The sequence below is a fragment of the Strongylocentrotus purpuratus genome, unplaced genomic scaffold, assembly GCF_000002235.5.
Source record: "Strongylocentrotus purpuratus isolate Spur 01 unplaced genomic scaffold, Spur_5.0 spur5_scaffold_14, whole genome shotgun sequence".
Classification (NCBI taxonomy): Eukaryota; Metazoa; Echinodermata; class Echinoidea; order Camarodonta; family Strongylocentrotidae; genus Strongylocentrotus; species Strongylocentrotus purpuratus.
In genome coordinates, this window is record NW_022145599.1 from 18859126 (window position 1) to 18876090 (window position 16965).

Genomic DNA, 16965 nt, shown 5'->3' on the forward strand with positions numbered 1-16965 from the left:
GAGAGAAAGAGAGAGACTGATATATATATATATATAGAGAGAGAGAGAGAGAGAGAGAGAGAGAGAGAGAGAAGAGCGATTGGCGGGGGTGGGGGGGGGGGGGTAAGAGAAACAAGGTGACGCATCATCGATTCCATAGAGAGTTAGTGCTGATATAAGCTCCTTACTTTGGTGACAAAAGAGTAGAATGTCCTCCGGTGGATAAAGAAGATATTTGAACCATCCATCAAAACGGGAATCTATTTTTTGACGTATGCATCTAAATCGGGTGGTACTTACGTCAACTGATAGCTAACTTTACACCTCTATACCCCGGTGATGCATTTTGATTTAAATACCCTTGGACCCGGAAACACTTTTAGATAAATTCCCTTTTCTAAATAGATTCCCTCAACTGATATACATGGGACTTTTTTTCGTAGAAATCAGGTTAACGAAATTCCGCCCGAAGCGAGAGAGACTTTGCAGGGAAAAGATTTTGTTTGCTTATAATATTATATTCCATCTATATTTACATTTCCTACCCCACATTTTCCACCTCCTAGCTGAATAGTTTAAGGTCACGAGGGACATAAGTTATCGAAGTGCTATTAATAGCCGGTTTTCAAAGAATCTTATTATTTCCTCATGTCTTTCTTTTGTCTGAATGAAATTCAAGTCTGATTGCAAAGGCTTTCAAGAAATAAACCTAAGGGTTGTTTCAATATACCTTTGTAACGCCTACATAAATTTTATACGGATTACGTAACACATGGATGTCATTGCAATGGTCACACATTTTGAAAGGTGACGTCAAAGGCTTCTGAAACATTTGAATGTCAGTTTATTAGCAATTTATTTTTTAATATTTTTTTATAGATCAAATCATCGAAAAAGCTTTAGCTGATGAAAGGCAATATTACCATTGTTTGTCATAGAATAAAGTTAAAAAAACGAGAAACGAGGTTGGTGAGGAATGGAACTTTTTCAATTAAGGCCCCACTGCACTACTTATAGCTATTTGCGCCCTCTATTAAAGCAAACAGTGCCTAATCGGTGCCTGTTGGCCCCCCATGATCCTCTTTTTCCTATTTTAATTGGGAGCTGATTTGATGAGATAACCACCTGTCAGTGACCTTGCAGAGAGGTCTAATCCCCCTGGCCAAACTAGTGCAGACGGGCTTTAATGGTGGATTGGGGTGGGGGAGGGGCAGGGACTGGAGCACTAGCTTGGTCTTGAACCTAGAGCCTGTTGATTCCATGACCACCGCTTCTCCATCGAGCTATACTGCCCTCACAGAATAATGCGAATATAAATTTGTATGAAATTATGTATAACCAACGTTCTACATTTCAGTTAATTTCCTTTTATTTAAAATAACTATTATTAACTATTTTTAAAATCTAATTTACTCCTTTCCCTTGTCTACCTCCCCCTTTTACCATCCTCTCTCTCTCTCTCCCTCTCTTTTCTCTCTTTCTCTCTCTCTCTCTCTCTCTTTCTCTCTCTCTCTCTCTCTCTCTCTCTCTATCTCTCTTTCTCTTTTTGTCAATTTCAATGTCGATTTTCATATCGCTTTTTATTGGAAATTCTAGAGCGATTTTTTTTCCATTCCCGGAGAGGGACATATTGATTTATCGACAATTTTGGTCGGTCGTAGAGTAACCGAGATATAAAAATGGAAATATTATATGCGTAATTCGATAGAAACTTAGATTTGATGACAATTTTACTTAGAAATTGTGGTTAAGTTTGAAATGCAATTGCAGTTTGTTAGAATTCAAAAAAGCAAACCGACGGCGGACGATGGATTTTAACTTTGATTGAATCACGAATCCCAAACGGTCCGCAGTTGAAGATAACATTCTTTTTATATTCTATAATAATATGAGGTGCAAGGAGCCCAATGTGACAAACTTTGTGCCTAAATATGAGATGATTGTTGTCTGAAATATGAGACGGTGTGGTTACCCGAAAATTGGTGAGTTTAAAATTCCTAGGTAAACAACCCCCGCCCTCCCCCCCCCCCTCGAAAGCCCATGGGAAAATCAAAAGAGATAACAGATGAATAATGAAGAACGGACGCTCTGTTTTTTACTGCATATATTTCATATCTTTGGTTCAACCACAATTTTAGAAAAGGGCTTTGAACATTTCTACTTTCACAAATCTGTCGCTTCTAGCATTTCTTAACAAAAAGGTGAATTCTCCCCTGAATTCTTTTCTTGAATGCTATCTAATATCACAAACTGATGTTTTTTCTTCTTCGAGAAATCAGGAAATATAGCGGTTGTTGAACCGACACGATTAGCCGTCTGTTGAGCATTATGGATGAAAAAAGGCTGAATTCCCGAGGGTTATAAATGGAGATAGAACGAACGAGTGATCAATTCTTTGATAGAAAAATCAATCAGTTTTCTGTGTGGTGGTTCCCCGGCCGACTAATGACGCAGATTGGTAAACGGGGCCTGAGTTACATTTAAAGGCAGTATGTTTTACCGTCATCGCTTCAATGTATTTGGAACGGCACCATCGTTCGACGGAGGCGTACATAAGAGCGATTATCGGTTTCTGTAATCACGCATCATCACGCGCGCGTTATCAGTTGGTGATTTGTTCAAGGGGGTGTTTTAAAATTTGAAAATCGTGCCGAAAATTTCGCAACGACTCAGCCAGCCGCTGAATAAGCGGGGGAGGGGGGGGGGGGGGTAAGAGCACATTGTGTGGACTTTTTCCAAGGTACTGAGTGTGGGTAATTTTACTAATACCCGAACAAATTGATGTGTATTAATTGTTTTATAACATGATGTTTGATTTGTTTTATAAATGATGTTTTATAAAATGATTTTACTAATGACCGGTCATTAAAAAAAAGATTACGTTTTAGGCAAAATAAATTTCTGGTCACGTGTACGCTCTCAACCAATCGTTTGATTAGGATCCGCTTCATCATTTTATAAAGATCGCTATCGATATACCGGGATGTTGTGAGCAGCAGATGGCAGTATACGTAAAGCAGGAGAAGTGTCAGTACAACACACTGCCGTTTTAAAACATTATCATTGGAGATGATTTGGAGAAAGGTGGTTGAATCCTTATAAAGTTGTACGAGTCGAAAAGTTCAATTGAATTAAACACGACCACAAAGCGTTTCGAGAAGTCAACCCTAGGTAATTGCAATAGCGCCAACCTATTGAAATTGTTTTTAACTGAAGGTGGTTTCTATATAAGGAATAAAACAGAAGGGAATTGAAACTGTCCCTGAGTTGATTTGTGAAAATACTTTGTATCGTGCTCTTTGTGAAGATTTACGGTTGGAGTAAGACATGCCTGCCCACTCAAAAAGAAAGAACAATATAATGATAGATGTTCAGATTAATTTAGTTGGCCTAAATACCAATGAACGCTCAGATGAGATTCCTATTCTGTTTGTGTTTTTTTGTGGTTTTCGTGTTACTTTTGCTACAGATTTTTCATAGAGATTAAAGACTGATTAATAAGCCACTATTAGCATTAATAGCAATCGTAATGGAAGAAAAAACACGATTTCCTCAGATCAGCAAATCACAAATGTAAAGTCAAATTTAAAGCTAAGGTGAAAAAGACGAGGAAGAATTCGGCCCAACATGCCTTCCAACTTACATTAAAGATCAGTCTTAAATCTTTGTTTTTTATTTTTAGTAAGGTCGTTAAAAGACTGCAATTACATCTCAAGAATCAAGAATTTGAGATGGGTTCAGTCAACTTTTAGAAATTTCAAGCTTTTTTTTGTCCTTCTTTCCCCTCCATGAAATTGCCCACACGAAAGCTAGCTTTGGTTAATGCATGCCGACAAAAACGTGAGCAGTATATGTCTGTATTGCTGTCTTTAAAGATACTATGTTCCTTTTGCAGCCAAAATCAAATTCTGTCGAACTTTGCAGGAATTGTGAATATGTCATGTATGTCCTATCTGTGAAATTTAAACGTTAACAGTGTCCTAATATTCAAATTATTCAAGGAAACCCGTTTAGTTGCTAGACTTCACTGTCAGACACTATTGAGTCACTGACTGGCTTTTTTCATCGTTGGTACTAATATACATAAAATGAGCTGTAAAGGGTACATGAGCATTTGTCTACATCAATAACCCACTTCTTGTAATGGCCAAAATTAAACTGATTGAATCTTTGGCAGCATAAAACGTACGACCATTCGGTACAATTCGGTACAATGGTCTGAAAAATAAGACTACTACTTACTGGCTCTATAGCTCCTAAGTCGACTCGACAACTAATAGTCGTTATTTTCCCACTTAAATAATAATAGCTCACATTTATAATGCGCCTAATACTTTGTTTCTAGGCGCGGAACATATTAAAGACATTTTCAAGTCCCCCTTTTTTTAAGGGAAGTTCTAAATTAGTATTGTCTTTCAAATGCTGTTGGAATTTAACCTTTTCATTTTTTTTGTCCTGCAAATGGGACATAGTACCTTTAAAGAACACGTATTTCATATGATGCATCTCTACTACGCCCGTGGCATATACATGCATGTGTCTGCCCTGAAGTTCCGATCTTACAAGTACCGGGAGTCTTTCTTCTTCCTCTTCAATTTCTATGCCATGACACGTATGATTATGAATTATGTGGGTATGGTGTGGGCGGGCTCCTCCTCGTGCGCAATTTCGCTTTCCATACCGTTCGCATTGAACGCGCGACGTCTTGTAAATATATCATTATGCTTGTAAGCTTCTAAAGTCATTTTGAAATGAGCATGCAGCGCCGAACTGGACCGACTCCTATACGTTTTCAGTTTCCGTGACAACCTGAGCCAGAGGAAGACATGCGGGAAGACATGCGGGAAGACATGATGAGATATTGCTTACATGTGCAGTGAAACTCGTGTACAGCGCTTGAATATGATGCTTAGAATAGCTGACTCCGAGGCGGCAGAAAACTCAACTCTTTGCAGACTCTCGATTAGACTTCAGTGATCCGTCTAATACATGCTATCAATTATTCAAAGTGTTCGTTCCACACCATATGCCTCGTGCGGTTGATATGCGGACCTCGTTCGTCTGAAACTATGAAGGTACACGCCATTATGACTACTATATCGTTTATAGCTTGAATGACTATGGTTTATAATCAAGATGAAGACATCAGTCACCCACCCGTGGATGTATTGTTCAGGGCATAAATTCATTTTATATTCAACTTGTCAATGTGAACTCAACCTGGGATGCATTTCATCAGCTTCACCTGACATACACCCGTCATTTTTCTAATGCTTTTTTCTCATTATCGTTAACTCGAATATAGTTCCGTGACCTCGTTGACTATCCACAATCGATGAATGCAATTCCGATTCGTCATCATGAACTTTTGAAGATCAATCGCAGGAAAAAAAAAACCTTGTTTGAGAAAAGGATTTCACAGAATACTAATTCTTTGTATTATCGACGAGAATGGGAGATTATTTCAAGCCCAGATAATGTTGGACGGCCGTGAATGCGATGAACATGGAGACGAAATTAAATGCGGTGTTTAGTTTTCTAGCTCAGCATCGTACGTTTTGCGACTGCTTTCCGTTTGACTTAAGTTACTGCTAACAATTTAGACATCTTGGAGAGGTATGTAAATCCGGGCTCCGAACCAGTTACGTGTTGAGAATTGCGACTGGCTTCTATTATCTCATTCGACTGAAGCTTTTGCTTGGAGGGGGACAAAATCTACAAGAAAAAAGCTCGTTTCGTCTTCATTTATATCGCTTTAAAAACACACATATCCACGAGTTGATATCAATCTACAAGGATCTTGAAACGGCACGCAGTTCTCAAATTGTCTTGCACATCGGAGCAGTCAACTAACCGGCTACTACCGTCCTCTTTTTGTGAATTACCTGCACGTGCCCCCTGTCGTTCATTTATGAGAATCCGCAAAAATGGTGTCGTGAACTGACTTAATGAGAGGCCTCGAGATTTTATAATTCACGTCGTCGCCGCCACGATTGCTTGTTGGTAAGGAGATTAGCATCAAATGATATTCCTGAGTTACAGGTGGAATATTCGATGATATGAGAGTCGAATGAGTACGCGCACAACACTATACTTATCGCCATGTTCATCAAGTTTACGTATGAATACGGTTTCGATATCGAGACGCATGTATTTTGACACCGGAATCAGAAATCAGTATACAGAAGGGAATGTCTATATTTTTCTAAGAATTACAATTCTGGTGAAAAAGTCGGGAATACAGAATTTGAACGAAATAAATCTATAAATTGTATGAGTACAAACAGCTACTTTATCTCCCGAATTGATGAAGAAAGCATGCACTCGGAGGACACTGAACAAAAATGAGTTTGAGTTCGTGGCAAAGGAGCTGGTCATTTACTAACGTCATTTTCTTTTCGCATCTCTAGAATTCAATTCGGAGAATGATTATGACTTCCTACGCACTTTTGTATGACCTCTTCCATTAGATTGTACTTCGACAAAATATTTAAAACCAATTAAACTCTCCCATTAATTTGTACTTCAAAACTAATTAAAACTAGCTAATCAATATAGAACATCGATTTTAGAATTGACGTGCAACGCATGTACAAGTCAAATGACTCTAACATAAAGCGGTGCCAGAAAGAGCAATTGTAGATTCCACTTCTGAAAGTACCCTCAGGAAAGTGATTATCGACAGCGTCTGCGCGTGAGTATGAATTCTTGATTAAGGAGGACCCGATGTCTTCGGTTACTGAACCGTAAGTTTCCTCATTTTGCTTGTCTGCAGCCGATTTAAGGCTTGGCTGACAATTTGTAATGTTTTTTTTTAATAAACTGACATTCCCGTCTGGACAGACTTGATTTATGACTGACGCTCTACCCAATGGTATCGATGGACGTCGTGGGGTCGAACACTGTCCGCCCTTTAGCCCTGCGATGCATACCCTCATCTCTTCATCAGTGTTCATTGGCTGAATCAACTCTGTAACAAGCGGTGCTATAAAACCTCCAGTGCCTTTTTTTAATGAATGGGGTGTAGAGAAGGAGATATCTTCTACGAAGAACTATTGGAGGCACTTTTTCTTCTGTGAACATTTCAGTTGAAAATAGAATTTTCAGTATTCTCTCGCTGCACACAGTAATCTCACTGCATGATTAGTACTTCATGAATTTAGCGGGACTTCTCAGACAGAGTCCCACACCCTTGATTAGCTGTCTTTTCATTGAAGTCAAAGGAGGCGACGATAATTCTCCCTGGATAAAGGAAACCTTACATCATTCACCATGCTCTTCAAGTCCATCCTAATCGCGGGTTTTCTCTGCATCTTCATCATCGGCGTCTGTGCCAACGCCTTGGTGATCTTGCTATCCCTCAAACCCGGTGGAAACACCAATGTCAATGTCAACGTCAACACGATCAACACGTACATTGTTAACATGGCCGGCGCGGACTTGCTTTACATATTCGGCTGCCTGTTCTACACGCTGACGAACTACAACCAAGATGGATGGCTCTTCGGCGACATCGGCTGTCGGTTGATTCTCAGTATCGACGTCCTCACCATGCACGTTAGCGTATATATCCTCACGGTGATGAGCATCGAGCGCTACGTGGCCGTCGTACACCCGATGTTGTCGCTGAAGTACCGGAGCGTCTGCTTCGCTCGCCTTATCGTGGTGGTCATCTGGGTGTCCGCTCTGGTACTGGCGTCGCCGATGGTGGTCGGTATGGCATTGACTCGTGTTCACGCCGGCAAAGGATCTATGAAGAACACGTGCGCTTGGACGCTGAACGGTGAAGATTCTCTGTCTACCTACATGATTTCCGTGTTTCTTATCACCTTCGCCATCCCGTCCATCATCATGGTAGTCGCCTACCTGCTCCTCATGGCCCATTTTTGTCAGGTCAAGTCGGAGCGTAGCGGTAGTCAGCAGGTACGACGGTCGAAGCGTCGCGTGGCGCAGATCGTTTTCCTGGTCGTTCTTGTCTTCTGGATATGCTACACCCCATTTTGGGTTTACCAACTTACCGTCCTACATGTTGAAAACTTCGATCCTAAGCAGATCGTCGGACTCATCGCCCTTGTCATATCATACCTCAACTCATGCGTCAACCCCTTCCTCTATACGCTCTTGCCGAAGAGGTACAACGTCTGGCAAAAGATGAGGAAGCAGAGTTCATTTTCCGCCCCGAAATACCGTCTTACGGGTAGACCAGAAGTGTGCGATTCTCTTTGAATCTAAATATGTCGTAGTCGTACGTTATCAATGTCTGCAAAGGTTGACATGAGCAGAAACAGGAAAAATGAAGGAAAAAACAGATTTTTAAATATTGAGATGGATCTGACAAAGCATAAGAATGATGAAAGTTTATATTTCTTAAAGGAAATCTCGTTGATAAGTTGTCCATGATGTGTAACATAATTTCGTTATGCTAATAAGACAAGTGCCCAATCTATTTTTTTCCTGTTTTGCATAATGTTCTCTCACAAGAGAACATGTTTGTTATAATACATATTAAACTTGAGAAAAGGAATATTTAAAATAGATTTTAAAAAAACAATTCGAATCGTTTGAACGTCTAATTGAAAGACAATAATATAAATACTAAATAATCAATAATTACTGTACTCGTTTACATATTGGAAAATAAGTGTCATTGCAATGTATTGAGTTGTGTTATAGAAAGAAAATGGCGAGCTTTTTCACTTTCACTCTCAACGTCATTGTGGAAACGTGCGAATGCGAGGGTAAAAGCAATGGCTGAACTATATCACCTTCTTAAGTGACGAACACTTCCAGCGTCTTATTCAATTATTGAGGTAATTCTTAACAGTGGCACTCTTCAAATCGATTTTTCTTTGCCTGACATCAGGAGAAGCCTTTTAATGGTAGGATGGTGAAGGGAATATTGACCTTGTTTTGTGGTAAATTGCCGTTTTGTTCGACAAAAGTGTTACAGTTTTCACTTTCTTCATTAAATGTGGTGACTCATCACTTTCTTTATCGAAGTGATCAATTTATCAATTTCTTTATCGAAAGTGAAAATGTCACGACTTGCTTTAATGAAAGAACATCTGTCATTGCAACGAACACAAATTGAGGCAATTCTCCTGCACTATTCAAGGGAAAAGAAAACTCCCATCAAATTTCATTAAAACTCATTCTTTATTAATTGAAAGGCACCTGGTATTTTATGAAGGTGATGGACATGACTTTAAAGGGGTAACTCAAGCAGGAAATCAGGCACTTTGTGAGCCTGAGTGGAAACGGCCAGTATTAATAGTTCGCAATATAACGCACGCTTTATACACTATATACAAACTGTATTTAAAATCAATGTATCTTGTAATGTACACATCAATTGGAAATTGATGATTGTGCTTGTGTTTCGTGGTATTTCTTTGCTGTGCCAGGTTTTGCCTTACAAACAGTACTGTGTGTGCTTTGAGGATTTGCGACTTGCAATATGAAAACGCTGAAAAATCTGGATGCACTAATACTCATGTATTTTATTTTACATTAATTTTATCAATCGCACAAACACAACACCTTTTCGCTAAGTTATTGTCGTCTTTTGTTTCCTTGAAGGCTTAGTCGGATTAGCACGTTCGAGGGAATGGTTTATCGAGTGTAAATTAAATTAAATAGAAATGCAGAAAAAAAAAAAAAAAAACACGTAGAAATTGAACAGAACAATAAGACACCTTGCAAGTAGCAGATGTTATGGATATTTTTGGATTATAATGTCCATGTTCTGTCCATGGCAGGCGCGTACGCAGGGGGGGGGGTTTGGGGGGTTAAACCCCCCCCCCCCCCTTTGGAATTTTTTTGTGTGTAAACCCCCCTACAAAAAACCTAAAACCCCCCCCCCCCCCCCCCCCCCCTTTTGGATTTTTTTTTTTTTTTTTTTTAATTATTTAAAAAAAAAAAAAAAAAAAAATTATTCCCATGGCCGACCTAAAAAAGGTGACCTTACCCCCCCCCCAACGGAGCAAAATGTCAAATTTCCAATTTCGAGACCAAAAAAAAAAAAAAAAGTGTCCTCTTACCCCCCCCCCCCCCCCCCCCCCCCCCCCCCCCCCCCCCCCCCCCCCCCCCCCCCCCCCCCCCCCCCCCCCCCGCTTATTCAGCGGCTGGCTGAGTCGTTGCGAAATTTTCGGACCGATTTATAAATGTTAAAACCCCCCCCTTGAAAAAATCCTGCGTACGCGCCTGGTCCATGGTGATAAGGGTGGATGTTATTTGAGAACCTTTGACATTGCGCGTACAAAGCCAGCAGGCCTTTGAATCAGAATCTCCCGCTTTGTTTCAAATACCTTACTGTATCCATGTAACAAGATTCAGTGGTTCAGATTTCGTATGCCATTGTTTTAATTTACAAATAAACGTTTTAAACTACATTTCCATGGGAAACCATAATAGAAAAACAGGAAAATATAATGCGTTTATCTAAAAATGATGTGATGTCGCTATTGCCATGCTTTTCTTTTCTTTGATTACTGCATTCGAGTCACAATTATAAGCACTGTCGGATATATATATATAGAGAGAGAGAGAGAGGGGGGGAGGGGGCATTACAGCTCAAAGCTCTCTTTTAAAACCAATGTAGTATATATATACAAATTACGTTTTTAAAAAGATGTCCCGCTTAAACTTTTGACCGTAAAGACACGTGGAAATCTTATAACCCTTTCGTTTTCTTTTCTTTTCTTTCCTTTTCGTTAATTTTCTTGGTTTTTTTCGTTTGTTTGTTGGAAATTCATCGAAATGTGCCCTTTTGACCGCCCTTCATGAAAGTTCAAATGTTTACGATGTTTACCGGGAAAATTTCCTAGTAAAGAATGGCTATTTAGTTTAAACTATACCAGTATAAATATTGAAAGAAAATGCGTTTTATACTATTTTGTCGTAATTTCCATGACGATAATACTTTGTTTTTCTCCAGTGTATACGCTTTCTACCAGCATAAGCAACACAAGCCGAGAAAATAACAAAGAATAATTCATGAGATAAAGTTCATACCGTAAACCCTCGTTAATTTTTTCAATTAAAAACATGCAGGTCTAATCTCAAATTTCTGGATTTGATATTACATATTTTTCATTCTTTAGTCATTCGACCTCCGATAAAGCACTACATCGCCGACTACTCTTAAATAAGCCAATGGAGAAGCTGTTTAACTTTGTACTACGATAAAGCTTTTATTCATTTATTCAATTCAATGTATCTATTTTTCCAATGTAATTTCAACATGGACATTTGTTTCGTTCACATTTTAATTAAAGGCTCCGACATAGTTTATAAAGAACATAATATAGGATACCAAATGTGGATACACTTTGGTGATGACAAAATAATAATCGTACATACTGATTTTCGTTTACTTATGGCTTGTTTCGTTTTCTTAAATTACATAATTCAGCATTTACCACTAAACACAAAGAAAAATTATTTGTTTAAACTTCATTGTTTATGTGTTTAAACTGAGGGTTTAGATTAAAATGAAAATGATGCTCGTTTGAAATCAGGGTTAAGCTCAATGATATATGTGTTCCAAACATTTTTATTTATTGAATTGTGTTCTATGTTCTGTACGAAGCATTGTTTTTAATGACCATGTTTTCAACAATATAAAAACTTTAATCTTTAAAATACGCCACGGTAAAGTCTTTTTTATACTAAGTTTTTTGTACTCTATTATGTCAGATTGATACCAGCTTTTTACATCCCATGTACATAAAATGCTTGTATGAGTTTTCTTTGATCTGAAAATATGACTAGCAAATTACAACTAATTAAATGTCTAAATTAGCTTTTTAATTGCTGAAGTGACCATGTAAAAGGCAGGGGTTAGATGTTTTTTTGTTTGTCTGTTATATATATATATATACAAATATATATCATTATTATTATATATTTATTTTTATTTATTTATTTATTCATTTATTTTTTATTTATTTATTTATTTATTTTATTTATTTACTTCTTTTTTTTTTTTTTTTTTTTTTTTTTGGGGGGGGGGGGGGCACATTTATAAACTATCTCTCTAGCGATGACCTTGTCTAATCTTATGTCATGAGAGTGAAGGGTAATTTTGCTAAACCCCCACGAGACCAACTGCTCATGATCTAAAACAGGCACTTTGTTTTATCTTAAGTATTTCTTTGTTTTGTTGGTCACTTGGACCTTTCAGAACTGTCGACCTCGTTGGCTTGTGGTCTACTGGGGTGTCCCCGTCCATTTTGACTTTTGTTTTCTCTTTTTATATCTTATGTCAAATTATTTACACAGGGTATTGCACACAACAGTGTGTATTTTTATATCCAAAATTTATTGTGATACATACGATGTCATTAAAAATGCGAAGCGCAATTTATATTTGAATGGCTTTTAGATTTAAACAACATTTTCAAAATGTAAAATGTTTCTTTATTGATAAGCAGTCATAAACGTGTTCAATGTATTGGTATTTGAAATGGCGTAAATACATATATATTTTTGTCTTTCATATATCATTCATATAAGGTGTATATTCAATATTTTCGCGTGTAACACTTTATTGAATAAATTCACGATTTTAACTAGAAGAATACACGCAGTATAAAGTGATATTTTGTTTAGTACTCTTTTTTGTCCCTTTTTTTTTCTTTGATTTTTCGAGCCTCGATCTCTACCGGGGGTGAGAGTAAAAAATCCGTAAGATTGAGATATTGTAGTTATTATCAATTTTAACCATTTACACATTCCGTGAATCTATTGAATGCATATGCATCACTTTAAAGGCAAGGAATTCTGTTGACACTACGTGAGGTTACGTATACTGCCATCTGATGCTGACGTTGTCCCGATGTGTCGACAGCCATGTCCCACAATACTTCACCAACTGCACGACGCGCTTGTGGTGTTGCTTGGGTACAGGAACCGGAAATCACTCTATGTACGCCTTCACCGAAAGATGGTGCAAGTGATAATATGTTACAGCAATGGTAGCGATGGCGGAAAAAAAATACCCTGCCTTAAAAGGGGAAGTACACCTTGACATTAAACTGGTATTAATAAAAGCGGAAGGATATTAGAGAAACAAATTAGTGACAGATTGAGGAAAAGTCCGATTAAAAAATAAGAAAGTTATGAATATTGGAAGATGTAATTAATAAGACCCCATTTGCCTTTTTACTGGAAGTGCAATAAATCCCCCTGTTTTCAGTTATACCCCCTTCACGTACACGGATTTTTCTTACGAGTCCTTACGTATCGCCAACTCGTAGTCAATCGCAAGCATCCGTAAATAACTCGCTGGTACCCGTAAATAACTCGTCACAACTCGCAACAACTCGTAGACATTCTTAAGGATCCGCGAAAGGAGAGGCAAATTTGTTAACATGTCAAATATCTTCTTACGATTGTCCACGGATTGATTTGTCCGTAAATAGCTCGTAAATACCTCGTAACAATCCGTAACCATCCGTAAACCGCTCGCAACAACACTTAACCATCCGTAAACTGCTCGCAAGAATCCGTAAGTGACTCGTAACAGATTTTTGTAACGATTCGTTACGGTTAGTTAACGATTTGTTAACGGATTATTTACGCATTATTGCGAGTAGTTTACGGATGGTTACGTGTGCTTACGTGTTGTTTACGATTTTATTCGGGTCATTTTACGATGACTTTACGGATTGATACAGGTTATTACGAGCATTTTACGTGTAGTTACGAGGACTTTATGAATAGATAAGTATACTTTACGTATGATTACGAACTGTTCACGATTTGGGGAAAGAAAAGCTGCAAGTTCGAACACTTCATTTTCAGTTGTTATTTTTTGGCTAAAAATCGTAAGGATTCGTAAATACTCGTAACTTACTCGTAGCTATTCGTTACAACACGTAACCAGGTCGTAACTAACACGTTAGTTGCTCGTAGTTATCTGTGACAACTCGTAACAAATCGTGGACTGTTGCCGTAAATACATCGTAATAACTCGTAATGATTCGTAATAAACCGCAAACATCTCGTAATAACTATTATAAACCGGTCGTAAAAGTGGCAAAATCGTAAGGATCCGTGAAAGACCCGTGAATTTGTGCGATCCGTAAGGACTCGTAAGAAAAATCCGTGTATGTGAAGAGGGTATTAGTGATAAAGGAATACATTCACATAGGGGTTGAGTATATAGACATGAAAGGGTTATATCGAAAGTGCGTGTATGATTTACATTATTATAAGAGAAAGTAGCAATTTATGACGATTTTACAACAGAGAAATGGGAGAGGACCTAGCAAGATAAGTCGCCGAGTTTGAAAATTTGTGTTTGATTGATTTCAACTTCACATTCACTAATCTGTTTAAGGCTTGTTTTTATTCCTGTTTCCATTAAAAAAGCCCACCTTAATATCAGGTTGGGCTGCTCCCCTATTTTTAAAAGCTAGAAACCTCTTTTTCGTTGCATATAAATTGTATACTCGATACTTTTAACAATATTTTGTTTTACTCCTTTTATAAGAAAACTTATTTTTGCACTTCAAATTTATCTCTTATAATGCGAATGGAAAAGAGGAGATAAATTACATGACAAATCGTACCCTTGTACTTATCTTCAGTGTAGTAATTCCTATCATATTTTTATCCGTATAGGCTTTAATTAAATCCATTTGATCTTTATAACTACAAGATACGTACGTCACTAATGCATTTCGTGCTTTATTTGGTACCATGAATATCTGTGATTGACGTCTACAGAAAACGATCTTACGACATATTTTCCCCAATGTCTGTTTAGGTTCAAGAGGTTCCCCGTGTCCTCGTAGACTAGCCTTATGATTATTTACGCACTCGATCTGCAGAATGCAAATGGAAGAGCTCTTTAAAGGGCCACTCTAACCCGAAACATAGCCTTTCAAAACATAACTACACCTCTACTTATTAATATTCCAGCCTATGATTTTTTAGAAAGTCTCTAAATTGAGCAAAAAATGATAATAGCCATCCATTTTTCACAGTTCTCACGCTTGCTAGGCTACGCCCCTCAAAAAAAGGTAATACGGTCACGTGGCTTGATGACGCAATATTTTGACGTCATTGCGGGCATGTCCGATAAGACAATTTGATAATTTCATAATTAGGAATGACGAAATTGCCAAAAACGTACTGGGATTATCAAGTGCATATTATTTTTCGGATAATTTTTTTTTCTTCCTGCAATTGATATCATAGTTTACCTTTTTAAATACATTTTAATGCCTAAATCACCCTCCTTTTCACTGGAGAGGCGCCTGCAGTGACGTCAAATGCGTCATGACCGAAACTGGGCTTTTTCTGCGCGTTCTGAGTCGTTATTTTTAAAGCTAGATTCCAGAATTATTGATGATTTCTAAGAAAAAAATCATTGTCATGTTCGGAATCTTCGTCAAAAATTATTCTACAATTCTTTTTTTTTCTTCATTTTTTAGCCCGTTTTTTAGTTAGAATGGCCCTCTAAGTCTGTTTTTTCTTCTCCTTGTCTGCATTTCTCACTCACTCTCTCTTTGTCTCTGTCTCTATTTTGTCTCGCTATTGTCTCTATTTCTATCTTTATTTTTACCCCCCCCCCTCTCTCTCTCTCTCTCTCTCCCTTTCTCTCTCCCTCTCTATTTCTCACTATCTGTCTCCATCTGTCTGTCTGTCACTGCCTCTCTGCATGTGTATCTGTCTCTCTCTTGCTAATTATTTGTTCTCATTTCTCCTCCTCTCCTGTCCTTCTTGCAATCTCTGTGACTCTCTCCCTCTTTCTCACTACATGCTTGTCTCTCTATGTCTTTCTCTGCCTCTCTGTGTCACTGTATCTCTTTTGCTTTATTATTTTTCTCATTCTCCTTCACTCCTGTCTTTCTCTCAATTTATGTGACTATCTTCCTCTTTCTCACATTCTGCTTCTTTTCTCTCTCTCTCTCTCTTTCTAATTTCTCTTTTTTGTAATCCCTATCCCCTAATCTATCCTTGATGAGAGCGATGATTAAGGCAGCTCAGTTTATAAAATGCAATTCGTCATAACATGACGTACGAGATTAACATTAATCATGTTAACCGAACGATCAAATGTCACACCGTTTCTATATTCTTTTGAAACATTATGAGGGGGGGGGAATCGTTTTTACCATTACGCCGGACACATTTCCGACATGGACAACGAATGCATATCCGGCGAACAGGTGCATATTGTATTTAATAATCACATAGTCTGCATAAACTTACGTGCAATGTGCAATCAGACAGGATTCTAAATTCGGAAGAGCATTGAGAGAGGTCCTACATGTACGGTCCCGAAAGGTGCTAAGAGAAACGACATATTACTATTCTCTTTCTTCTTTTAATGTATTTAGTCATATATTTTTTCTTCTTTTCCTCCTTTTTCTTTTCCTTCTTTTTGTTATGTTATTGTTAAATTAATTATTATCATTATAATAATCATTATCATTGTTGTTTTTATTACTTTTTTTCATTATAATTGATTATTATTATTACTAATATCATTATTATTACACTGATTATTTCTCGATTTTCCTTATTTAGAAACGAATTGTAAACATTGTGTACGAGAAAATTTGTTTGCACAATATGCACTATTGGAGAATCCTCTTATTATCTAACTATTTTGCTGCAACAATAACAAGCACATGACAATCTTGCTTTCAATGGGATAATTTATTAATCGTTTTCCACCATTCTGAAGAAAAGAAAAACACTAGAATGAATACTATTTTTTATTCTTAACCTTGATTAACCCCCCACAAAAACTTCTTTGTAAATCGGAGATGTACGGAGCAAATGGCCATACACTGATGTTACTGGTATACCAGGCTAAATGATTTGTAATAATAATAAGAATATTAATCAATGCGATTTATCTCCCTATAATATCATTTGCTTTTAGCACTGGGTCGGGATTACCTATCTCGCTTTCTAAAATCTATTTCCTCTTGATTCATATGCCTAACTATTTTTAGCACGAACTTC

At 37.6% G+C, this 16965-nt stretch overlaps 1 protein-coding gene across 1 annotated transcript; it reads left to right on the plus strand.

Annotated features, from left to right (window-relative positions):
* The first annotated feature begins 4707 nt into the window (after positions 1–4707).
* Positions 4708–9625, plus strand: LOC577016 (urotensin-2 receptor). Its single transcript, XM_003730422.3, has one exon. The coding sequence runs from the start codon at positions 7252–7254 to the stop codon at positions 8203–8205; it is 954 nt and encodes a 317-aa protein (XP_003730470.1). The 5' UTR covers positions 4708–7251; the 3' UTR covers positions 8206–9625.
* Positions 9626–16965: the final 7340 nt, after the last annotated feature.

What these genes read in the sequence shown, in the direction of transcription:
- LOC577016 (XM_003730422.3), top strand. Translation starts at nt 7,252, where the DNA reads ATGCTCTTCAAGTCCATCCTAATCGCGGGTTTTCTCTGCATCTTCATC.